This window comes from Saccoglossus kowalevskii, chromosome 2 (genome assembly GCF_978046115.1).
Source record: "Saccoglossus kowalevskii chromosome 2, keSacKowa6.1, whole genome shotgun sequence".
In the NCBI taxonomy this organism is placed as follows: domain Eukaryota; kingdom Metazoa; phylum Hemichordata; class Enteropneusta; family Harrimaniidae; genus Saccoglossus; species Saccoglossus kowalevskii.
Window position 1 is genome coordinate 5,659,598 of NC_140642.1, and position 16,140 is coordinate 5,675,737.

General features: G+C 35.7%; 2 protein-coding genes across 8 annotated transcripts in view; one reads left to right on the plus strand and one right to left on the minus strand.

Moving 5' to 3' along the window:
* Positions 1–3,315: 3,315 nt before the first annotated feature.
* TGFbeta2 (transforming growth factor beta 2) lies at positions 3,316–7,460 on the plus strand. The gene is made up of 4 exons (NM_001184798.1): positions 3,316–3,681; positions 4,905–5,210; positions 5,954–6,061; positions 6,376–7,460. The coding sequence occupies exons 1-4, from the start codon at positions 3,327–3,329 to the stop codon at positions 6,891–6,893; spliced, it is 1,287 nt and encodes a 428-aa protein (NP_001171727.1). The 5' UTR covers positions 3,316–3,326; the 3' UTR covers positions 6,894–7,460.
* The window catches only part of LOC100372717 (tubulin polyglutamylase TTLL5-like), a 35,070-nt gene continuing 26,378 nt past the window's right edge, over positions 7,449–16,140 (minus strand). For 5 of the 7 annotated variants that reach the window (XM_085508289.1, XM_085508294.1, XM_085508282.1 and 2 more), the window contains 6 exons: positions 15,795–15,971; positions 15,063–15,137; positions 13,738–14,570; positions 12,711–12,832; positions 10,354–10,472; positions 7,449–8,734 (listed from right to left, as the gene is read on the minus strand). In XM_085508289.1, the coding sequence (XP_085364415.1) occupies positions 8,703–8,734; positions 10,354–10,472; positions 12,711–12,832; positions 13,738–14,570; positions 15,063–15,137; positions 15,795–15,971 (1,358 nt within the window). In that variant the 3' untranslated portion in view covers positions 7,449–8,702. The remainder of the gene's footprint in view (positions 8,735–10,353; positions 10,473–12,710; positions 12,833–13,737; positions 14,571–15,062; positions 15,138–15,794; positions 15,972–16,140) is intronic. The other 2 variants (XM_085508297.1, XM_085508291.1) reach the window with 2 other exon arrangements.

A 16,140-nucleotide genomic window follows, 5' to 3' on the forward strand; every position in this document is an offset into this window, starting at 1 on the left:
CAGCTCTGTCATGTAGTCCCAAACGTGAATATGACTTCTGTGGCAAAATGCACTATGTGTCAGCACTTGCACTTACAAAAAAAGTCAACAGACAACAGTGACGCTCAATGTCCAGAGCTGTTGCCTGGCACAAAAACATTTAAAAATAAATGTTACAAAAACGTATGAATAAATAACTATGGCCGTGGAGGGCGACATTGCTGAGTCAGTTTCCGTATTAAAGGCATGAATTTTACATTATGGGTGGTGTAGGCCTAAACAAATTCTGGTCAGCGTGCGAGTAGATTTTATGTTCACTTGTTACGACACTGCATAGCTACCTCTTTTGACAAACTGATTAAACATGCAAAATTTGTCAAATATTTTAGCAAAACAGAAATCATCTTGTTGCCCCATTTATATCTTTCCTGTTATAATGAAGTGGCGTGGTACAGTGGCTACAATGTCTGTCATCTTCTGTTGTCAGAACTTCTTGTGGCTGGGATAACAATATTATGAACCAGTATATAATCTCTGTGCAGTTCAAGTTTGGTATAGCTGACTTGTATATTTTTAGAGATACTGATAAAAATGCAGGTGAGTGGAGAGATGAAACCAACACAAGTGTAATTAGATGCAATCAGATTCTGATAAAATTAGCTTAGCTTGAAAGTTCAAATCAAGTACAGAAAAAGAAAACGTACAGGTATACTAAGAATGTGGATAATAATCACTTAGTCTATTTTTCAATATGTAGTACCGGTATAACTGCATTTTTTCCAGCAAACTTTTTCAAGTATTTTTCACCAAAATTGGTATTTTCCTGCTTAAATTTGCTGAGATGTGTATGTACATTGACTTGATGATCCAATTAAAGATGGCCCGATGGTGACCATTTTATTTTTAAAATTGAGGCTACACTTATGGCCCACGCATCTACACTAAACTAAAATGTCAGCGAATTCCTCACAAACAAGAATTATGTCCAATGTTTTTGATAAACTAATATTTATTTCATTGAGTTCGTAACTATTGCGAAATAAATGTCATAAATTATAGTATAATTCACAAATCACGGACAAGGTGATCAATAGTTTCACTATCTTCAAATATATATTTCGACCAGACCTTTTTTTCTGGCAAAACATTACCTTGGCTTGTGGGAATTGTAACGCACAAAACAGGCCATTCTGTTTTGATTATTTTAACACGCCGTTCTATTGGTACATGATAACGCTATACTATGTGATGATGTATGTGCGTGCATCTCATCCAGTGGTGATAAGAATTGTCTGACGTCTTGTAAAAGCAATAATGGGAATATTTAAATCTTATTTTTAATGCTTTCTAACCCAATTCGTTGTGCCAGGACATCGTACGTGACAATGACATAATTTAGAATTAGTAATCACAACTTGGCAATAATAGAAAAGGAAGATGTACTCAACCTAAAATACCTACTGCAAATAGAATTTGCAGAAGATGTACACAGAATGAAATAGATGTGAACTGCACTTTGTTTTGATATGCTCTCAAAACTTAATACGCCAACAAATGTACAAGACATTACATTAACGTCCCGATGACGTCAAAGATGACGTAATAAAAAAAGATTGGTAATTATATATACACAACTCCAATCAGGATGTGTAACATTATTTTATACCCTTATTTTCCTTTCTCTCATAGCAGTAGTAGAAACATTGCATTTCTAAGAATGCAATAAATAAATATTTGTACATATTCATCTACTTTCTACCTCTTAACAAATTATATTGAAAGCTTAGAAATATGAATAAATATGCGTTCTCCATAGAAATGATTAATAGATCGATAACCCATTCGTCTTTTTCTCATGACCTATGTACTACTATAGGTCGCGCTTTTAATAACATTTACATCGTTATTTATACCGTCACGATTTCCCCTGGCTTGTATGCATCAATAATACATCAAAGCATCATGTCGAATGAGCTCGTGGTCATCCTGTATTCATGTGTCCAAGATTACCTGCCCTTTTTCAGTTACAGTTTTTCCAGTTACTTTGGCGGCGCAAAAAGAGACCGCATTCCAGACTTGTTAGAGGCTCGAAAACGGAACATCAAATCATCTCCAAGTATACTTAATAACTTATGATTAGCTTCAATAGTGACCAATGCTGTGATATATCGTGTTGCTTACATGTGGTATGTGTCTTTCATTTCTATGTGATTGTATATCTTCCTGTGGTGAAATGCATTTAGCCTTTGATCTATACCATATTTATAAAACGTAAACTGGGGCAGCACAGTAATGGTGGGACGACACATGTGGTGGTGTAATATTATACACTCGAACTCGTCAACTGTACAGTGTTTATAGAATTCATATATCATTGCCAGGGTGAAATTACAACTATGACAATAAATTGAATGAATGATGGTATCCAGCGTGGATGAGGCCGGCCTTTATTTATGTTGGAGTAGTTAGATTAAAAAACATAATTTATTTGCAGATAAATTAACATAATTTCTCCCAGCAGAGAGAATGACGTACCGTGACCCTGGCGGGGGATGTCGCCATCGTGAAGAAATGCAATATCTGCTGTCTATTTCATACTTTCCCAGCCCATTCATTCCGTCTATACTTCGATGTGTTTAAAACACAGGACAGAAAAATGTAAAAGTATTTCCCGTCACGCCTGGTGCGGTTTCCTGATATTGGTCACAATTTGTGGTCACGCCTGAATGACAAGGTCGTTGTAGTGACGGGATGTGGGACCCGGTATGCGAGAACTGAGTTGCATTGATGATAAAAGTGTATCTTCTTCTTTTTTAATGTCTTCCTGTTCGCACATGTGTTTTAGTGTGAATTCTTGCTACAGCTCTATATAAATATAAGATCAAAATAGACAAGCGATGTTTTATTAGAAGACGTAATCTATCACCAGACACTCGAAAGGTATGTCACAACAATGATCTCGGGGCATTCCATTCACGCCGGGAAATATTTGTTGACTGAGGGACTGTAGTGGTTTCACAAAACCAATCTGAGGCACGATTGTGATCAAGTAAACAAACAGTGAAATGATGAGATATCTTAAACACTCGGTTTTTGTTGTATAGCAATATCGAATAACGGTGCTCTGTAATCTAACTTCGTGTCGACGCGCTTTACGACCAGCCCTTGAAGGAGTATCAAATTTAAAATTATTGCTACTATGACTCCTATGAAGGAAACTATAGCACCCACACCAACACAGTAGAACATTCCTGTCGCAGCCCACATGGTATCGTGCACGTGTATATAAGCATGCATCAACGGTGAGAAGTGTCAAGGAGACGATTGCGTTGATAAACGATCTCGAGATGGCTGGGCATAAGACATATCTACTATCTTGTTTTTTTCTAAGTATAATTATCAGAGTTTCTATGGCAACATCGCAATGCACTTTGGACTGGGATCAGTACGAACCCAAACGTATCAATGCGATCCGGGGACAGATTCTGAGCAAACTTGGCTTGGAAAGTCCCCCTGAAGACGAGGGGCCCGATGACGTACCCGAGGAGATCATGTTTCTGTACAACCAGACAGTGGATCTTTTAAACGAACGTACAAGGGACCAAAAAGACGAATGTAATCGTGGTGGGGACGATGATGATAATAGCTACTATGCCAGCGAAGTGACGAAATGTGTAAGAGATGAAGAATGGCCCAACGAAGGTAACAGTCGTCATGATTGTTTCGTACTTTAATTCGCATAAGTTGACGGCAGTTTGTACTGGCTTTTGACTGGCTTCTGTGCTCGTCTTCTAGTGACGTCATTGTACAACAATAAATATTTAATGCTTTCCACTGTGAACATATTAATACATTATTGCTGCGTCTTGAATGAGCTAAATATGACGTGTTTTGTAGCTATATCAGCTAGTTGTGAAAGTTGACCATGTATACAAATAAGTAGTATTATGGTATTCCAGCACTGACACAATCGTGTTGTAGTTGCGTGTTTTACTTTTTATGACACACTGACCATCGAAAATGTCAAAAAAGAATCCTTTGCTAATTTTGAAACATTTTGCGTACCCGTGAATAAGTTTCTACTAGTAACGGGGGGGGGGTATACGACACGCCGAACAACTCATCATGGAGATCGTGAGTATAATATGCGTCATATAAAATAAAATAAAATATAACATTTTCGCACAATAATATTGCGGTTTTTTCTCAATGCGTAGAGACGCCGAACAAATCACAAATAATTCAGTTGTAGACCGTGTCATCGCAAGCTTTAAATGCACACCTCGAGTTTTTCTGCCAATCAGCGTCGTAGTAAAAATGTACAAACCGACAAAAGCTAGTCTTAGTGCATGGTTTCCATTCTGCGATTGTCACAGTTGGAACCTAGCATCCATATACTGTATTTTATATATACAAGCATTTTTTTATGAATTCATGGAAGTGAAATGAACACGGTATTTGTCAATCACGTGTTCTCTAATAAATCACTCAAGCTTTTTTTGTTTCGCAGAGTTTAAAGGGAGTTATTTGTTTCATTTCTTATGCGCAACTTACTATTTGTGATTGATTCAGAAAGTATGGGAAACACAACTTATAATGAGTGGGCTAGAGTCTTCAGGATTTCCTTTCAGTCGGTATTCATTAAATCTTCCGCTTTCCGCGTGTGCTGCTTGTAATTATAATAATAATAATCTTTATTGCATAATCGTATCCTTATTTGGATATTGACACAGAAAAAGAAAATTACAATAAAGACGAAAAACTGAGGAAGTAGCAAAATGGAAGTAGATTACGTCCATCCGGTCAGTCCTGCCACACGAGAAAGTGCGCCATCTATGGTCATTTAAAACACACTTTTGTTTTTTAAGAACTAAACCCAAACTTGTCAACTAATCATATTACTCATTTTCGACGTTTTTTATCAGAGAACACTTACACAAAGCCAAGATTTGATGCAGGTCACAGTCTCTTCATCCGTTTTGATCTTTCGGGGTTGAAAGACATTGACCTATCTAATATAAACAACGCCGAACTACGCCTGTATCAAGTTGCCAACACAGCCGCTACTTCAAAGTCACAGAGAATTGAGTTATATACGCTTCTGCCTCCATCCTTTGGAAGTTCAGAATTTGGACAACGTTATCTACATAGTAGAACTCTGAATCCTTCTTCTAGTGGCTGGATTTCATTTGATATTACAACAACAGTCATACAATGGATTATGGACCCAGGTAAGGTGTCTACATAAATTAAAACACGATTTACAAGTATATTATTCTCCATAATCTCATATAGTAAAACAAACAAACAAACCCATGTTTAGGCCTGAATCTCAATCAAAACCACAGTGACTCCTATATTATCTATAACTAAATAGATATAAATACATTACTATCTATAACAGCATGTTAAACCAGGTATTATTCATTCAGTCTTTATTACTGTAGAATACTTTATTTTCGCTATTTTTGCTGAAGGGATGATTCCGTGAAAATAAAATCCAGCGAATATACTTTAGTTCCTATATTTCCCATTAAACTCACCAAAAATCAGTGAAAATAAATTCCAAACAAAACGCCCAAAAAGCCTTTTCAGCGAAAATAAAGTATTCCACAGTACGCTTTCTTTTTATCCCAGGTATGACATCGTTTAGAATTTTACTTTTTTGTACTTTTTTGGGGTTAGTTTGTTAGCATTTTATGTAGAATTTTAATTCTTTTCATGGAATGGTATGAATAATTATTATTCATTGGTCCAACACACTCACAGTTTGGGTGCAGTGGGTTGGGAAACGGTCCATAGAGCAATATTCTCTACCAAACAACCATCTTGAAATTCTAACTGAGTTGTTATGGTGATTGATGATATACTAGTACTGGAATATGCTAACTCACTAACATAACAAAGATTTAAAAACAGTAAGCATTTTTCAAATTAATTAAATGCACATATCTTTTCCAAATTTCTCTTTCAGCAAGTGACTTTGGTCTGGAGCTGACAGTGCCTTGCGGTGGTTTCAAGTATTCACCATCAGGAGTTCCTATTCCTGGACAGAGTGAACAACTACAGATATACATAGCAGGTATTAAGGATACAATACTATATTTTGTAGATACCTATTCCCTTTTTCCAAAATCAAAATGTATTGATTTGTAAATTGTATTACATTGATGTCTTTATTCAGAGACTATTTCAAAGAAACCTAAGAAACAGAAATGAAATTATAATATTATGTTAATATTTTAAAGCATACATGTTAAACATGTTTAATGATTCAGAGAATGCATGTATTACATGTCTTGTGAGCCAGCATTCACAGTAAAAGTGAAAGTTTGCGTATTGAAAGAACTGGCAACAGTTAACAGGTTTATGCATATAAAAAAAACTTTCTTTCAGGTTTGACCGAGATACCAGTGTCAAGTGGACCGGGTGGAGGTCCCAACAGAGGTGGAGGACGAGGTGATATACCTGTTTTTGAGGACACTGAAGGCAAAGATCCCCATATACTTGTCGTTTCCCAGGCACCACAAGCATCTACAGTTGTTGGAAACAGCCAGGGACGTAAAAAACGTAGTTTAGATGCCACTCAGTGCTTCCCTATACCGACAGAAACCAACTGCTGTTTGAGACAGCTCTACATCGATTTCAAGAAAGACCTTGGCTGGACATGGATCCACGCACCACAGGGTTACAACGCCAACTACTGCGGCGGAGCTTGTCCATATCTGTGGAGTCAAAACACTCAACACACTACCATTCTCAGTCTCTATCAGTCTCTTAATCCTGATGCATCGGCAGTACCATGTTGCGTCCCTAAAACGCTTGAGTCACTCACTATTCTGTACTATGAATCCCGTAAACCCAAGATCACGCAACTGACCAACATGGTGTTGACGTCATGCAAATGTAGTTGAGATTTTTATTTTTCTAATTAATTTCCTACGATTTTTAATAAATATTAAACAGGGTTATAATTAAAAGTAAGTTTTCATGAAAGCTTTTAGCAACGTGAGAATCACCGGATTATACAATAGAGGGTCATACAGGATTCTCAATAATTCCTATGCTAAATACTGATGACTGGAAAAATGAGAATTCATGGAATTATTTTTTTTTTGAAGGGTGTGTACAAAAATCCAGCCTATAAAATGTTTTTTTTCTTCAAATTTCTCAAACCAATAGATGCAAAAAATATTACAAGTTATCCAACATCCCATTAAACATACACAGACCTCATCTCATTTGAATGAGATGAATGATTGCAGAGATCACTGTACCCTCACCCACTAATTACATGGACGTTGATGTAACCAACTGTCACATGTGTGTTTTCTGTAAAAGTGATCACTGATATTCCAGAATTCATACTCCAGACAACAATATAGATGATTGGTGTTACCAAATTAACCAATCTGTTCTAACACCTACATTATGTATAATATATATATAATATAATAAATACAGAGTGCTTTTTTAATAAGAAAGTGCGTGATTTATTGTCTGTTTAAAAAAAAGAAAAAAATCACTTCATTTCAATTTATACAGAAAACAAATAATCTTTTTCCATTCAACATGATTTAAAATAAGTACACAATAGATAGGTAGGGGAGTCTGCTGTTCTTTGAAAACATGCACTGATATAGTTACAGGTATATTTACATAGCCCAAAAAAATAGATTTTATTCTGGTCATCAGACATTGAGGTGCATTGAGGTACCTTAAGACCTCTTTGTTTTTTGTTTTGTCAAAGCACTGCACCATTTCTTTGAATGTCACAGGACAAGAAACAAATGTATTTTTTTTATTGGCCTAAAAATGTTTTTATTGTTTTCATTGCATTGTCTTTGGCAAGATATTTATGAACCATTCGGCTACACGTCTAGGCATAACTGCAGATTCTGAACACAACACAGAGGATAGTTATAAACAATCTGTCATATGTCATTAAAAAATAAAAAGCATTAAAATAATCATATGGAATAATAATAAAAAAATGATATCCACTGATAAAATATCTAAAGCCCTTTAAAATTACACATAGCCCAAATATATTTACAAAAGGGAATTATCTGAGCATATCGTATGTACAAAATAACTGAATAAAAAATATGTATGTATGCTAACTGAATATAATGTTCAAACTCAAAACGGAAGAGTGAATTTTAACACAGTTGACACAGAGAACAGAGAAATCATAGATATACTGAATAACAGCAAAACTACAACAAGAGTAGAACAACAAACAGTTCACAAGTAAGATTATGATAAAGAAGGCACATATTCGGTTTTAGTGGGCGGTGGTTTGTGATAATATAGGTCTTCAAGAATTAAACAATATTGTGGATGTATTTATTTTGAGTAGAGAAAAAGCCAAATCAGACATCCACTATAATGCTAACGTATTATAGTGGATCACATGCACAGACAAGGAAGATACTGCAGTTTAAAAGACAATCTGACACAGCACAAACTAAAAACATACCAAAGTATATTGACATGCAATACTACAATCTAATAATCCAGCTACTTACTCTACTCTACTAAAAGCACATATAAATAACAAAATTGCATTCATTGTCAGTGCTAATAAAAGAGCAAATGCTATAATGCTCACATTCTGGATTATTGATGGTCAAAGTAATATATCAAAGCTGTAAATGCAAGTTTTTTTTTATCACAGTGGAATTGTTGCACTTTATCTTGTCCAATATTATCAGTCATGGTCAGTGTTTGGTTATGGTGCCTTGTTGGGAACCTGCAAGCAAAGAATGTGAAAATCAGTATATACCAACAAGCCATGTGTGTGAGATAAGTCAAACACCAGAATACTCCTACAACTCTGCATTGCATTTGTTTCCAAAGCCAATAATTTTAGATTCAGATAAATATAATATCAGTGACCACATAATAATATTATAATTGCAATTCCATATATGGCGTGACATTGCTAGAGAGTTGTTTTCAGCATTACAGTGTATATTGAGAATCCTGGTTATACAGACAATGTGCTAGACACTGATGATGTGTATGATGAAAAAGAAGTGCTCATACATGGAATGGCACTCCAGCTTGCTGTCAATCTCTTGTTAAAATACAGAAATATAGAACTATGATGTAACTACATTTGTAGAGATTCAACATGCTGGGTAAGAGGAGAACATCAGATTACTATTTTTGAAATTGAAATGCACCTAGTAAGAATGATGTTATGTTTATTGACGTTAATGAATACTATTGCACGCACATCTTTTTGTTACTATTACAGCTTAAATAAGGCTAACTAACTTTGTTATACCAAATAAAGAAAATTAGAGGAAACATACATACACAAACCATATGGACACTCCACAGATTCACTACTAAACCACAGAAATAATGAAATGTACTCAAATACAGTATCTTTAAATATTCAAACACCCTTAGTAAATGGGATAAGTTAAGTATCTCGCTGAGAGGTATGGATAAAGCGGAGGGATGAATGGTTTCAGTCTCTTGCAGCGTTGATCTTTGTCAATTAATCCATGTAAGTTCATCAGTACAACACAATATTCTCCAGAGAAACTACTCACATGTAGATCTAATTTTATGCAATTATACAAAGCATAGGGATGGACAGATTCTGTGGGTGGGAATTCATGCCTGAATACACCAAACAGAAGATGAGATTGGTGGGACAAACAAGTGGGACATCTGTGGAATTTAATTATGCACAAATCATTTCCAAAAAATGTAAAAAGCTTTTTAATATTATAAGCCAAGTGTGTAGAATTCTAAATACTATTGTGCTCATCTAGATGTAATATTATCATGCATGCACGTGTGTGCGAAAACATGCGTAGTGTGCACCAAAGGGTGCTTGAATATTTATATTATGATGGTCAACTGTAAATATATGGATTAAATAAAGCTAAACATTACTACAAATATTACTGTAGCTACCTCCTTTCCACTGAGAAGCCAATCTTGTAAGATACTGACCTGCCAAATAAATAAGTTTGCACATTCCATTCAAATAAACAAACATACTTTATATGTAAGTAAAGCATACACACATGGGGAACAGCTAAGTCAAAGAATTAATACTAACAACAATAAATAACTTGTAAAACACATGCTGAATAGGAATTAAATAATAAATACACTCTCATATAAACACACACACTTCATCCATAAATTATTATTTTCACATATTTTTTACCACACTGACACAGCAAACTCAGGATTCAATCCTTTCTTTGTCTGATTTTTCTCACACACTCAATCTGGTGGAATACTATTTAATGATGACTAGCTGTAACTTCTTTTCAAAACTTAATAAATTATTTGTATTTAGTAGTTGGCCATGTTAAGTAATTATCAGTATAGGTTGCTTACCTGTGCTAGAATAACCAGAATTGTGAACTGTTTTGGATGATAACCCAAGTGATGTGTTGTACCTCAAACTGGTGTATAAATCTCTATCGTTGGGATATCCATTGTCAAATTGAGTTGTCCTACCAATTAAAAGTACAGAATCAAAGCAAATTAGCATAATTGTTTGCTATGAAGAAAGATATTAGTAAAAGGTAAAAGGTTCAAAGTTTAATCAGGTCAGAGTACTAAAATATGATCAATGCAGATTGTGCAAAAGTTTGCCATGTTATTCAGTCCCTGTTAGTTATCAAATTTAAGATATATAGTTTTGTTTATAGTAATATAGTTGGGAATATAACCATGTCAGGAATATGATTTTTTTAACATTAAAATGATCGACATTTGTATCTGATCGTCAAACAAGTACTTGTCCATATTGAGAGATATTGCTCTGGAACAGCATTCAAAATCTTCCATTTTGACTACATGTATATATATAACATGATGTATAACGAATATAAAATTTAAATGTAATAAGTCAAAGCATTTAAGAGATATGGCTCTCAAAGCACAATCATTAAAACAAAATGGCCGCCAGTCAGCCATTTTGAATCCAATCTGAAAAATAAAATGACGTGCATCAGGAACCTGTAATGTCTAATGTATGTACCAAGTTTGAACGAAATCCATCCATAAATGCCAGAAATGCTTGATATTTGATGATCTTTTTAGCACAATAATGACCACCATTTGGCCATTTTGAATAGGATCGTCAAACCAATAAATCTGTTTATCTATGACATGATGTATAATGAATATTTGAAATTTGAACATAATCAGTGAAAGCAAGTCAGAGATATGGCACAAGAACCACATTCATTAAAACAAAATGGCTGCCAGTCGGCCATTTTGAATCTTATCTGAAAAACAAAATTATTTGCATCAAGGTCCATAATGTCTAATGTATATACCAAGTTTGAACAAAATCCATCTGTAAACAGCCGAAAAATGCTTGATTTTTAGGATTTTTTAGCACAAAAATGGCCGCCATTCTGCCATCTTGAATCAGATCGTAAAACAAAATGATGTGCATCAAGATCCTATAATGTCTAATGTATATACCAAGTTTGAACAAAATCCATCTATAAACAGCCGAGAAATGCTTGATTTTGATGATTTGCAGCACAAAAATGGCCGCCATTCAGCCATCTTGAATCAGATCATGAAACAAATTGACATGCATATGTATAATATCATGTATGATGTATGTGTGAAGTTTGATTGTGATTGGTCCAGGCATTTCTAAAATACAGGTCCGGACGCACACACAGACGCACACACACACACATGCACGGTCAAGGTCAAAACATAAGTCCCCGTTTTCGGACTGCGTCCGAACGAGGACTAAAAAGGTTGGAGCCACTGATAGTGTACGAGTCACAGAAATAACTTAGAGAAAACCACAATTAACAGATGAAGCTTAATTTTTTTGGCTGATGCTGGTAGAAATATTAATTTAAAGTGGAACTTATACATGTAACTATATAAAGATGTCCAAATATTGTGTTAGGCACAACTGCATGGGCAAAGTAAGCCTACACAAGGCAAATTTTATGGGTCAAGTCGTAGCAAATTGGTCACGTGGTGGGAATCATAGAAAATGATGGCAGATGATACAGACTATTATCATGGGAAATGACGCATAAAATTATCATCCGTCAGGCCATCAAAGAGAGGCTTAGCTTTACAAGATGACAAGGTAATTGCCAGTAATGACGCAGAAAATGTTTTATTAAAAATAAAAATTGATAGTTACAGCTATTGCCGCTTTAAATTGCTATAGTTAGTACTGAGGTGGATAGTGATAAAATCAGTCCTGTGACATGATCTACTGGTAACACCCTCTCTGACCACAAAAAAAATGTACATAGTGTGGCATGAAAGGCCATTGCAGGATCCAACTTAATTAGAATACAAGTGAAAAATTTATCACAACTTTTTGTTGCATATCTATTTCTTTATGGCAATAATGCATGACTAATTTTGGAACTATTTACGTAGGAATCTATGATAAAACATATCAAAAATAAATAGTAATCATCAGAATTGTTTTCTAACAATTTGCGACAACCATATCTACTCTTCTTATAACAACAGATTTTTTTACCATGTCTACCAAACAAAATGTTTAGATGTGTTAAACCAAAAATGTTTGAGTAATTTTTTCATGAAAACTAGTTTGGTGGGTTTTCTGAACAATAAAATAACACCACATTGGTAACAAAAGTAAAATGTATATATTAATGTAGTCAGTATAATGATAGATTGTATATACAGTGACTTGCTGGAGTCACCTCTAATAATAAATGTTCTCCTACCTTGCAAGTCTTTGAATACTGACTGGTTTTCTACTCCCAGATGACATCTGAATAGGTGGCTTAGGTGTCAACAACTGCTGTGGTGATAACTGCTGAGACATGTTGTTATGTGCCTGTGCAATCTAAAAATGAAAGAAAAAACAATTGCTGGTCACACAACCATAAAAGGACTTCTACATGTGAAATGCAATATATCACACAATAAGCTGAAGCAAGCAGGCTGATCACTATTAGTGATTTCCAGAACTGGACTAGGTGATTTTTGGTCACTTCAAACACTTACTAATACTTCTCGGGGTAAATATACAAATGGTTAACCTAAAGATTAATTCATAGTAATAATATCTGCTTTATGGTGCCATACTAACACAATGTCCATAAACCTAGACATGTAATTTTTCTTTGATTTCATACCAAGTTATGTATTCTCAAATGCATGTCTTTATGAATGACACATTCCACTGAACAAATCAGTTAATGTTAGAGGCCTGTGAGAATGGCGATGAATGATTTGGATGGTGTGGTAGTGGAAAGACACAAAACATGTAAGCAATACAGTCAAGCATTTACTCAAATTTTAGACTCCATCCCGGTACCTTTTGACATTACAAAGCTAGCATTTAAGGGAGAGTTCAGTTGAATGGGTGGAATTTAACATAGTCTCTTACAATATCATATATCAGTCCATATATTTGGGAGATTTCAGTTACAATTACAATTAATGATATCAATTAATATTATGCAATTAATGAGTGAATGATGCATGGATAAGTAGTGTTACATTACAATGTACAATATTAGATTTTATGAATTTATTTAACAGCTGTGAATAAGCATAGCAAGCTGAGCACACTATTAAGCATGAATACTTGTTAATTTAACCACAGTATAAATAAGATTAATGATACTTAGCCCTTAATTATTGACACCTGACAATTTACCTTTAATATGCACGCAATTTTAGGGTGTTATTGATTTTATAGAGATTAGTTTTCCACACACCAGCCAGCCAGTTCTATTCACCCACCTTAGCCTGATGTCTAGATCTAGTGTGGTCATAATGTGCCTCCTGAGACTTGCCAGCAGTGGCCGGTCTATTTTGAAGTGCGGCGGTAACTGATCTAGATGCTGATTGCGATGTACTGGGTCTGGACTGATGATGTTGTTGATGTTGATGAGTCTGCTGCTGCTGTAGCTGTTGTTGTAGTGCATATTGTAACTGATAGCTACCAGGTGATGGCTGATAGTTATTTTGAGGTGCCACTCCTATGACAGTATTATAGGCATTGGCTAACTCACTAGGGGCCAGTGAATTACCTTCTGATGCATAACTGTTAGATTCAGGTGCTCCATCTAGAGGAGTGCTAGAGGTGGCGGTACCTGCGCTAGTGGGGTTACTCCGGGTTGACTCACTAACGCTAGATCTCCTCACCTCAGAATGTGGTTGTGACTGCTGTTGTTTCATCCGCTCTTGACTCATTTTAGCCAAGTCATGTAGCTGTGATTGGGTCTGTGATATCTGTTCCTGGGACATCACCTGTCGGTTGACATAGTTCTGAGCTGTGGTTGGATATGTTCCTGTGACACTGGTAGTACTATGGCTCTTCATCCCTTCCCAACTGTGCATCCGTGACCTTTGCCCTGCATTTGCTGAACCACGAGATGCTGACAGACTGCCGGGGCAGGTGGGATTGTCTAAGCTACCAGTACTGCCAGAGTACTGTCCAAGATAAACATGAGTTAGTAAATTCTGGTTTTGCATGCTGGATGAGGAATACTGACGAGCCGCCTGCCGCCTGGCCAACCTCTGTAAAGCGTCTTGAATGGCTTGTTCACTGTCTTCAGAAAAGTGTCTCGTCGCTGGAGAAAGAGAAAAACCCATGCAAAAAATGTTTGTATACAATGAACTAACACCATGATATAGGAATGGTATGAATGAACAAGTGGATATACACAGAGGACCTGAAATGGAGCAAGGAAGGGAAAAGCAAAATGACATGGAATGGAATGAAATGATTAGAAACGATTGATGATAATGTTGTGATGTCATGTTATTTGCAGAACAGTAGCTGGAAATATCACGGTTAGTGCCAACAATCACATCATTAAAAAAAAGTCAAAACAACTGAACTCAGCAGTTGTGAACACCACACTTGTCCTGTCACACAGAGAGTAATAAACAAAGGATTAGTATATATGGGGAGATATGTACATGTAAACAGGTAAACAAAACACTGAGTTTAATAAAAAAACAAATATGGGGGTTAAATCAAATGTGAGTGGACAAGGGAGGGAAACAATTAAGTCACTACAAAATAAACTAGAGTGCTAGTATGCTAGTAAACTCTATACCTATTTCTCCACCAGTATTATCTCGGTACACAGTAATCGCAGAGCTGGGTCGACTGAAGCTTTTAAGGCTGATCCCTGTGTACAGGTGTGGTTCAACAAACGTGGGGGAGAAACAAAAAAGTCACAGTCCCAGAAAAAAAGTGAAAGAGAATTAAACCAAGTTAATACTATGAATAGAACAAGGGAGTCAAACAAACAAACAAACACAGCAAGCAACATTACAACCATCAAGTAAGCACACAGACAGAAGACATGAAACATGGACATTAGTGCTGTGTTGCTGGACGGCATAGCTTTGAGTATCTAGTAGGGGTATGAAGATAACACATGCTAGATTTTAGATCTACCTTCATATGGACAATAACATCTCAGAAACTGAACTACTGTTATAAGCAAAAGAAATGAAGTAATTTGCAACTCTAGGAAAAGAAATTGAAAGTTGGAAAGTGCAAATTTTCATGCATGAAACAGAACTGATGACAAAATTACAAAAAACAAAACGAAAATGTAACAAAAACAAATTTGTGGAGTCCAAATGTTAAAGAAAAGTATTTTTGTTTATGTTTTGGAAGTATAGCACAACTACCCTGATGAATCTTTTGCCTCAAATGTGTTTAATACAGCATGCAGAATTAGAATGTTTCAGTGAATGGTTAGACGAACAGTTAATGGGGCACCACACCACAATTATATATTTGTTTAAATGCAGTGCCTTTACAGGGGGAAAAATACCTGAGTTAGACTGAGTGGATTTTGCAGAGGAGGGTCGGGATCGTGATACTGTTGCCAATTTGGCACTGTAGATACTAGCCACACTAGCATAAGCAGCACTGGAGGCAGGAAGATAGTTGTTATCACCCGGTGGAGGTGCGATGATCTTGGCTTTACCAGCCTGGGTGCTGTTTTCACCTAGAAAACATAAGTAAAGGAGCGTAAAAAAAAAACATAGCTGTACCTATTTTCCCTGTGATATGAGTGAGAGGCTTACTCAGACTGATATCTGTACAGTTACTGAACTTTGGAAGTGTATGTGATTCAGGAAAAGAAGCTCTGTGGAACATTAGGGTCTAGTGCAGTG